The sequence below is a fragment of the Lolium rigidum genome, chromosome 2, assembly GCF_022539505.1.
Source record: "Lolium rigidum isolate FL_2022 chromosome 2, APGP_CSIRO_Lrig_0.1, whole genome shotgun sequence".
Taxonomy (NCBI): domain Eukaryota; kingdom Viridiplantae; phylum Streptophyta; class Magnoliopsida; order Poales; family Poaceae; genus Lolium; species Lolium rigidum.
Window position 1 is genome coordinate 258046477 of NC_061509.1, and position 9835 is coordinate 258056311.

Here is a 9835-nt window from a genome sequence, read left to right on the forward strand (position 1 = left end):
TTGTGATGAGCACATCTTGTCCAACATGTAGATCGTCTTCACCCATGTGGAAATCCCACCACACCTCTTTGTTGAAAGATAGACAGCCATCTGCGAAAATGCCAAACAGAACCTGGGTACGCGCGCACCCAGTTATGAAAAATTCAAAAAAATGCTATTTAAAAGTTTCAAAAAAATGTGAAATGCATTTTGTCATTTTTGTGTAGGCCACATACAATAATATTTTTTCGTGAAAACGCACACGAGTAAGTATCAACATAATATGTACATGCAAAATTTTACTTCACATTTTTTTGAAACTTTTAAATATCATTTTTTCATTTTTTGGAAAACTGGGTACGCGCGTACCCAGGTTCCAAACGTGCCTGTCGAGCCATCTGCCTCTTTCTAAAATGCAACAATGCTGACAGGACTTGCTCCGAGAAACAATCCAGCTAAGCTTCTATTATATAAATGCATGGAGGAAATCATCTTCTTATGTAACTTCTAAGATGTCGTTGTGGGTGCAAAACAAATAGAGAAATATAGTCAAAAAACCATCACCAATCATATTTGTGTTTTAGAGCATGTCTAACATGCCCCCTACTTTTCTGCCTCGTAAAACGCGAGTATTTCGCCCTGTATAAAAAAATGCTCGTAGTTAGATCATTCCGTCTAGCAGACCCCGTATTTGACCCCGTATATTTGAAAAACTTAAAACCCGGGAAATTTGTGCATAGTTCATAGTTCATAGATAGATGATCATACATACATACATACGGAATTGCGCGATCCTACATGGATCGCGACTTCTAGTCGGAGAGGTCGATGATGTATGCGTCCGCCTCCGCCTCCCTCGCCTGCGCCTCCTTCACGGCGGCGATGGCTGCCGCCTTCTCTTCCTCCTCCGCCCTCTTCTTCTCGGCGTCGTCCTTGAGGGACGCGGCTATCGCTTGCAAGAAGAGGGGGTCTTCCCCCTCCTCCTCTTCCTCCTCGCCGGCGAGCGGAGCTCCTCCGCCGCTGGTGCTCCCGATGCGCGCGTCCCATGCCGCCTTCGCCCGGCGGTTCCGCTCCCACTCGGCGCGCCACTTCTCGAAGTCGGGGCCGCTCATCGGCTTGAGCGGCGGATCTCCTTGTACCAGCGCCCGCCCGCGGCGAACTCACGGAGCTTCGGTGGCACGTATTGGGCGTCGACGTACCTGCACGCCGCTCGCCGGCTCCCGGCGGCGGACCGCTTGCATTGGAGCCGCCACGCCTCCTCGACGGTGTCTGGCGAGCGGGACCGCTTCGATCCGCTCACGGGCGACGCTGTACTGCTTCGGCGTCCGTACATGGCGATCGGCGGTTGAAATGCGGAGCTAGGGTGCGCGAGATTTCTCGCCGGAGCTAACTGGGGAGGCGGCGGCACACGGCGGAGCTAACCCCTCACTCACACCTACGCCCGGTATAAGTAGGGGGCGGCGGTGCGGATTTCATGGGCCCTGTATTCCGCCGAAACGGGCCGGCGAATACGGAGCCTGCTAGACTGCCCAAACCACGTCTGCCCCGTATCCCGCCGGAATTTTAAGGGGTGGACGGGTTTTAAGGGGACGTGTTAGACATGCTCTTATGCTTTTCCGAGCGGCATATAGGATTTCGGCCGTCATCATCACTGTTCTGCTTTCCCTTCCCGCTTGCGCGCCCGAAAAAATCGAAACTTTCCTCAAGAATCTCCTCCCCGCCTACCTCACCAAGCAGACAGCCATGGCGGAGGAGCAGATGGAGGAGGCGGCGTCGTCGTCCGCGGCGGCTTCCGGCACGCCGTTCCAGCTCCAGTTCGACAAGCCCATCCCCTTCCAGGTCGCGTCTCCCTTTCCTCCCCCTCCCCCCCTAGCCGGAACGCCGGGCACGCGCGCGCACGAGCTCGCCTCGATGCTTGACCAATCGAGCCTGATCTGCATCCAGGTTTCTGCGTCCTAGTACGCGGTATCGTTGATCCGAGCCAGGTTTTCAATCGAGGGAGGTCACGGGCGTATTGGGCTGGTCGTCCACTGCACGCGTGCCAACCGTTTGCTGAAATTCCTAGCAGGGTTGGGTCCGAACCTAGTAGTCATTGCGTGCTGTTGAGACGGGCCTTCTTGGGTTTAGAGGTTATCCGATTCGTCTGACCTGAACTTGACCTGGGACCACGCTATTTACTTACTTATATAGAGCGACCATCGCCGCACTCTCTATTAGTTTCAGCTTCAACATCTGCATCCGGTGATCCATTTTCGGTCCCTGTAGTCATGCCTGATCCATCCAATTTCTCTTTTATACCCTATATATGCAATACCGACATTCCTTATGCAGCAGTGAAGTAAACAGCAGACACACAGATCTGGCATTTGTTGCTGCTGAATTTCGCAGTTCACCTATTTACGTAATATATGTACTGCGCGCAATTTTTTTAAATTTTCCGTTATTTACTCGTTGTTGATTCATATTAATATGATCCATTAGAAATTAACTTGCACATGTTTTGCAATTTTTAGATAAAACTGGCTGAGTGGAATCCAGAGAAGGATCTGCTTGCTATGGTTACTGATGACTCCAAGGTTCTCCTCCATCGCTTCAATTGGCAACGGCTATGGACTATATCCCCTGGTTGATACCCTCTCACACCTCGGTGCTCACAATATCACATTGCCTTTTTTAAGCTGGAAAATAAACAATAGTAGTTTATTGATATTTCCTCATTCCAACTATGCTGGAAGAAGCACATGCCATTTGTTGGTGTGCACCATGTCATGCTTTGCAAATTCATATTCGGAAGAAGTGAGATCTGTGCTCATTGACATCCTCCACTAGCTGGGACAGCTCAGTGCCCACTTTGTTTTGAAGTATTATCACACTTGCACCCTTAGGGCTTCAGGATTCTAAACATGCATGAATATGAAAAATTTAGGTTGACATGTCACGACTTGCTGGATCCTATGGGAATTTGCAAACATGGCTATTAAGACCTCCACAATATTTTTCTGGAATTTAAAGATAGAGAAGCTGAATACATGACACAAAGGAAGAGTTCTACCAATTCTAACCTCTTGTAGAAATCCTATGAAATTGGAATGTTGGAAGCAATCCATAGGAATTTTCGTAGTCTCATTCCTTTGATCAGAAGGGTCTCTATATAAAAAACCCTATGGATTAAACCTACAAAATACCTCCAATCTAAAGGGCCCCTTAATTACTCAGTAGTTAAATTGACAGTGTCTGTTCTCAAGTTAAAAAAAGGTTGCAGACAATAATTTTGTTTCTTATTTTCCAGGGAAGTGCATCACATCTATTTGCTGGAGCCCTGATGGTAAAGTAGTAGCTCTTGGTACAGAGGATGGTTTGGTTCTTTTGCATGATGTTGAGGTACGTATGCTGAAAATAACGAGTAGATAATATTAATGCGTATTTTCTTTGTTGCTGGACATTCGTTCATACTTCATGCAAACCTGATCTACGTATGGTTCCTTTTTATGATTTGATAATGGCTCTTTTCTTGTTTTGATCTTCATCCTTGATAACTTTTATGTATGGAACTATTAAGAGATCAGTGTGAGCACATGCTCTCAAGGACCTCTAACACAACTATGTGCATACATATGGGCATCTGAATCTTCTCCCCGAAATATGTCTCAGCAATATAATGAAGTGGCCAGTTGTTGATGCTAAAACCAGACATGTTGGCACAACACATTTTCAAATTTGTGACCTATTGCAACTTCATCATAACCGACTTCATGGTATCAATCCATTCCTGTTTATCATTGCGTGTAGTAGTTATTGTAAAACTCTTTCTACGCTCTCTGACAGCCATAGTGTAAGTCAATAACCTGTTATATGTTTTGACACTTATGTTGTGATCTTTTGTTAATATCGAAATGATCTCGCATGCTAATTGCAGAATGGCAAGATGTTACGAAGTACTAAATCTCACGATGTCGCTGTTGTATGTTTGAATTGGGTGGAAGATGAACCACTCTCAAGGGTATGTTATTTCATTTTTCATTTTTAAAACATTTACTCTATTTATTCAAGATATTGCTTGTTAAATACGGCATATCTTGCATCTTATTGTAATATACTCAAAGCTATCCATTGAAACTTGTAACTACAGATGATCAACTCATGCAAGCATTTTGCACTCATTGAAAATAGTGTAGGGTTTCAGTTAAAATGTTCTTACTAGAGCCTTCTGCTAACCAGTGCAGACTGACAAGGATGACCTTTTATCTTATGAAGACCGCACAACCCGTTTCTTTCCTCCTGCTCCCGTGATGCCTAGGGTAGGTGGGCTAAATTCAGGGGATACTGGTCTTGCGGATGAGAATGAAGAAGCCATTCAGGCGTTTTCAAGTGCTTTCTGTCAACGTTTTAATATTCTGTCCAGTGGTGATAAAGATGGTTGCATTTGCTTCAGTATTTTTGGAATATTTCCAGTTGGAAAGATAGTAAGTATACACCATTAGTGTTCCTCTACATTTGAAGTCAATAGAAATTTTTATGTATGCTTTCTTTTGATTCTGACCGCTGCTCTTATCATATCTTTGACATTTCAGAACATAAATAAGGTTCCAATTCATGTACAATCCTCTCAATGTAAAACCAGTTACCGACTCCAGGGTGCTTCCATAAGCAAGGTCATTAATTTATCACTTCTTAGATTCCTATGCATGTCTCAGTCTGCTGGATATGATATTCTGAGCAATCATTGTTCTTTATATCAGGTCTCTTTATCCACAAACCTCCATCAGTTGGTTCTTCTGTGCTGCGGAAAGCTGATTAATACTGAGAAACTTTCTATCAGTAAAGATATTTCTGTTGGGTTACATTGCGTGCACCTGGATACTTCTATCTTTTCCAACAGGTAGCGGCATATCAGCTCCATTGCCTTTTAATGGCTTCTGTCATTTTTTAGAAACCGTTATATTGTTATGGTCTTGTACGGAATAAAAGAGATCCACAGAAGTTGCTAGAATAACAAATTCCCACGAAACAGCGTTATTCAGTCATCTTGAAAGTTTACTATTTTCATTGGTCAAATTTCTCTAAAACATAGCAGCAGTGTTTCATTACTAAAGATTGTAAGTATATTGACTTCTATACTGTTCGTACTAAAGTTCATAACCAATCAATTCTGTGAAGGAAAAATGAGCTCCATCAGGTGTCCCAACAAGCGTCAAGTATTCAGGATCTGGTCGAAGTTGTCCGCGCCTCCATATCGATGATGTCCAAACAATGGTCGAATGCTATGAACTTATTTCATGAGAAATTTAGCGCCTTGCCTTCTCTCATCACTGCCCATGGTATGATTGATATCTGTCGAAGCCATAACCATAAAAAATCACATACCTTTATTTTGCCTTGGTGCTGAAAGTTTTTGACTGTTTACAGGGATGGAATCTAGCTCTGAGGATGAGTTTTTGAGTCTTTTGTTTGGGACACGTACAAGTCCAGCGCTACACCAATTTCTAGTCAGCTCCCTTGGTGAAGTGGTATTTGTTTCTGCGGCCACAACTTGCATACCTTATTTTCTTGTGTAACCTGTCTAAATTGTCATTTCATATGTGAAAGGGTCTCAAGAGGATAGCTAAGGCTATTGACAGTGCTGGAAGAGAACTTCGTATTGTTGTCAGTGAGCATCTTCAGGTAAGCTACTACATACCGATGCACCAGCAACATATATCTGTACTGTTCTCTGCGTTTGGGTTCATTTCTAGTTGACACTGGAGTTTATAGGGCAGCTTCACATCTTTCTGCTACAATCAGTGGAGTGCCTGTTATACTCTTAGTGTTTACTAGTTTGGTGACTTGGTGACTAAAAGGAATAGTGACTCAAACCAGGAAGGGCTGTTAGTATGTTGTAATGACATAACAATATTGATTTGCTGAATGGTGATAAAGTCATACAGTTCTCTAATTTGAGGCCAGGCCATCTCAGTTGACCGGATTAAACATGTGCTATACTTAGAACCTGTTTCTAGTTTCTGTTATTAAAATTGAGTTGCTTGCTTATATGTTTTTAATCTATAGCCTGCAGTCGAAATTATTTCATTCAGACTTGCAGAACTGAGAGGCCTTGCAAGATGGCGTTCACGATTTCAGAACATTGGGTTAGATGAAAAGCTTATGGATGGTGTAACTGAGAGAGTAGGGATGCTGATTGTGCAAGTCGAGCGCTTTTCTAGGGTTGCAGCTACAGTTCTTTATCTGGTATTTTTTTTCTCGTTGCATTTTTTCTTGTTTTTATCAAATTTCGATGAAAATTGAGACTTTCGCCCTTTTAAATTGAAGCTCCTTCCTGAACAAGTAGGCATATCATTTTCCTATATATTTTCGTATGTTCAGTTATGATTACTTGATTAGTGTTCATGCTGTACCTTTGGAGTTTATCATGTCGTAACTTTCATTGATTTATTGACTTTCCAGTTTCAAAATTTCTTCAGCTGGGTATTGAAGTGTGTCAAGATATTATTAAGTGAACCAACTGATCAAGTACCACCAGCAAACAGGTTTATGTCTTTTCTTCTGTTGTTCTCTTCACTTTCAGTCATGAATCAACACTTTGTTATTAACTACCAGGGGATCATCTTTTTGTAGTGAACTTGTGGTGATTTTTCTGAAGTTTCTTCTTGATAAAGATCCAATCAAACAGTTACTCGAAACAGATCAGATATTTGAATGGGATATGTAAGTAGATGCTACTTATTGATTTATGTTTCATAGTCTTTATTTAAACCATGTGTATAATTTTGAAGATTTGTGGTACCTATTCCAAGTTGTTATTTACTTATCTGTAAACACAAGTGCATGGTTATATCTGGACACGGATAGGTTGTGCTATTACACAATGGAAGTTTTCGTAGATGCAGTTAACTCTTAGAAGGAACTAGTCTTGAAATATACTAGTATATTTTTTGTGACATTTCCTGTATGCTAAGTGTCTTTGTGTTGCTAACTGCACTACCTAAGAAGAAACAAAATTCCTGTATTTATATGTATACCACTTCACTCTAGAAGATTTTGGCATTGGTGTCATAAAGTTAAAGATTTATGCTACATATTCCCATGTTGCGATGATGTGTTGCTAACTTGCTATATTCTTTAATTGTGTTGAACACCTATTTTTTTCAGAGATAGTGCAAGACAAGTTGAGCAGCTAGTAGTTTTCGGAGGATTTACGGACACCCAATTTTTGCAAAGGAGTTTGGCCAAACAATTTAGCGAATTGGAAGAAAGGTAAATCGATTTGTTGCTTAAGATTATTTGCCAGTACATGTGCTAGATTGCTTGAGGTTGAAGGTTAGTGTTTCGACTTAATGTACTGTCAGTCAAGTCTTTGTGCAGTCACTTACAACAGACGGAACAACTTTAAATATGTTCCTTTGTTGTTTAAAAATAAATAATCTTTCCCTTCTGTAAACCATTTTTTATGCTATGTTAACAACTCTTTATCCCATGTTATTTAGCTTGAAGGAGGCTTTCTTGATGCCATTCACCACCATTTCTTCGCAAATACATTGTCAAGGATTGCTTCCTCTTTACCCTGTTACATCGTCTGAGGCCTTGTCATCAACCTGTACCGCATCGTCAATTTCCTTCTATAAGGTTTATGTTTTCTTTGGTGATTTCTTCCTAACACATTAATAACATGGTCCTGAAGTGAACATACTCATTGTTTATTTCAATGTTTATCGGCAACCTATTCTGTGCATGCTTTGCAATTGGTCAATGATCTGTCGCTCTTCAAAGTCTTAATTGTTTCCTCAAACTAGCAGGATGAAGATTCTCAGCATAGCCCGTGTTCATATAGCTTGACTGACTACATATGCTTCAAGATACCTGATGGATCGTTAAATTTAAGAAATTGCATTGGTGTGATAAAGAACTTCTGCAACTCACGCAGTACCATCAACACACCATCACTTTCAGGTTTTCTGCTGCGTATGCCTGACGAATATGAGTGTGTTGATCTGTCTCTTTACAAGGTATTACCTGTTGCAACTATTGAGGCAGTACGTCGGTTTTGTAGATTAGTTGCATATCTTACAAAAGAAATTGTTATGCACAGGACAACCAGGTGGTCTTACTGCTGAGTGGAAAGTTCAGTTCTGAAAGTCCGGGAAGATCTTTGATGGTTATGCTGCAGATAGAAAACTTTTCTTTTTCACAGCTCTCAGGAACACTCCCTACAAATTGTAACAGTCTCCAAGAATTGCTGGTATGAATTTTCTTAACGAGAACAGTGAACTACTGAAATAAATTACTTTAAAAATTAAACTAGTCAAATTAATAATTAATAATCACAACAAGATAGAAAACTTGTACTGGATCTATAAATTGGAATTGACAAGAATCTATTTTCTATTATTTTACTTGTTATTTGATTAAGGACATACACCGCCTTGGGAAATTTTGATCTAGTTAAATACACATGCTTCTTGAAGTTGACCTCATTACTTTTACTGTCAAATAGTAATGGCCCTAATTTTCTTGCCATGAACATGTATAGGCACTGGAACTCCAATTGGACACAGATCATGGAAAAGTTCGTAGCATACCTCACCTTTTGTCTACTCCGCTGGCAGTCAGTGGTAGGTTGAGCGTTTATTTCCGCGCATGAATTTTAGTTGCTATGTAACGTTAAATAACCAGTAATGGCTGGAACTTGTTTTTCCTGCAGCCTCAAGAGGAGTGGCTTGCATCTTCTCGTCACGGAGGCATGCTTTGGTCTATATCCTTGATGAGGATGAGGACGAGGGCGAGGATGAAGATTCAGAGATGGACTGACCTTGGTACAACACCCATTAGCTTAAGCTCGCCATGCAGAAGTACCACACACCACCGCGTGCTGAAAACCAAGCAGAAATAGCTGCCACGATGGGCAACCTGCATTCATGATTGCCGGGGCATAGCACATGACATGCTGAAATTAGGGCCCCTTCAGTTCTTACGACTATGCAGAATTGCCGATGCTTGCTCTGATTCCGATTTCTGAAGCTGTTTTAGACCTCCTCAGTTGCTGCTACTCAGACCTCGGGGACACATGCAGAGCAAACTAGGACTGTAACTGGTCCCCCTGGACAAGATGGTGTTGTAGCAGAAATGTACCTAGTTTCACTATTAATCGTGCGACGTTGTTAAACATGGTTAAGAATATCTCATGTAACTCCAGGACAGGACTGAAGAGCATGTTAGTGTGATGCGGCCAACGAGTTGGAGTTGTTCTGTAGCGTTTGAGGCGAGGTAGCCTATGTTGTATTTATAGAGAAAAATTGTTTTGGATCTAACAAGCTGGTAGTTGAATTAGTTTTGTTAGATCTAGTAATCCATGGAGTATTGACGTTGCCTAGTGCTGACATTTGGACAACACGTGACACTACGAGAGTAGTTTTCATGTGGAACGAGTAGTCAAATCTTTTGCCTTCATTTGGAAGATTGTGGAGCACATCATTTTGCAAACCAAGTGGCACTAGATTGATTTTAAAAGGCAGTGCGATTTGAGACAGAGACGTGACTAGGGTTTCCCTCCCTCGTGTCGGCGGTGCAGCGATCTGCCTCGCCTCTTGTGGCCTTTTGGTTCCCCAGCAGATTATTCAGAATTGATAGTTTTTGGTTGTACTGCCTATGCTCATGTTGATAATGGAAAATTAGAGCCTAGAGCTGTTAAGTGCATCACATGGAGGTGCGATGGTTCTCGGTCCTTGTCAATGGGAGAGCTCCAAATTTTGTTGTTTTCCTTCGTTTGTTTAGGGTTTGTGAGGAATGCATGTCGGTGATGGCTCTCTAAAGATGGAATAAAGCCCCATGCGGTGATACATCTAGCTTCACTGGAGGGCATGTG

General features: G+C 42.0%; 1 protein-coding gene across 3 annotated transcripts; it reads left to right on the plus strand.

Moving 5' to 3' along the window:
• The first annotated feature begins 1632 nt into the window (after positions 1 to 1632).
• On the plus strand, positions 1633 to 9278 carry LOC124693314 (anaphase-promoting complex subunit 4-like). 3 transcript variants are annotated; one of them, XM_047226788.1, is made up of 19 exons: positions 1633 to 1818; positions 2493 to 2604; positions 3269 to 3360; positions 3896 to 3979; positions 4203 to 4442; positions 4551 to 4631; positions 4719 to 4858; positions 5137 to 5297; positions 5386 to 5486; positions 5566 to 5640; positions 6025 to 6204; positions 6421 to 6503; positions 6592 to 6681; positions 7126 to 7230; positions 7461 to 7599; positions 7767 to 7979; positions 8063 to 8212; positions 8504 to 8585; positions 8675 to 9278. In XM_047226788.1, exons 1-19 carry the CDS (start codon positions 1723 to 1725, stop codon positions 8779 to 8781), a joined length of 2331 nt encoding a protein of 776 aa, XP_047082744.1. In that variant the 5' UTR covers positions 1633 to 1722; the 3' UTR covers positions 8782 to 9278. The 3 variants fall into 3 exon arrangements, with proteins under 3 accessions (XP_047082744.1, XP_047082745.1, XP_047082746.1); XM_047226789.1 differs by having other exon boundaries at positions 7770 to 7979; XM_047226790.1 differs by lacking the exons at positions 1633 to 1818; positions 2493 to 2604 and having other exon boundaries at positions 3343 to 3360; positions 4198 to 4442.
• The last annotated feature ends 557 nt before the right edge of the window (positions 9279 to 9835 follow it).

What these genes read in the sequence shown, in the direction of transcription:
- LOC124693314 (XM_047226788.1), top strand. Translation starts at nt 1,723, where the DNA reads ATGGCGGAGGAGCAGATGGAGGAGGCGGCGTCGTCGTCCGCGGCGGCT. An exon ending in TTGTCAGTGAGCATCTTCAG is followed by an intron (nt 5,641 to 6,024) that starts GTAAGCTACTAC and finishes TTTAATCTATAG; the next exon opens with CCTGCAGTCGAAATTATTTC. An exon ending in CAAGTACCACCAGCAAACAG is followed by an intron (nt 6,504 to 6,591) that starts GTTTATGTCTTT and finishes ATCTTTTTGTAG; the next exon opens with TGAACTTGTGGTGATTTTTC.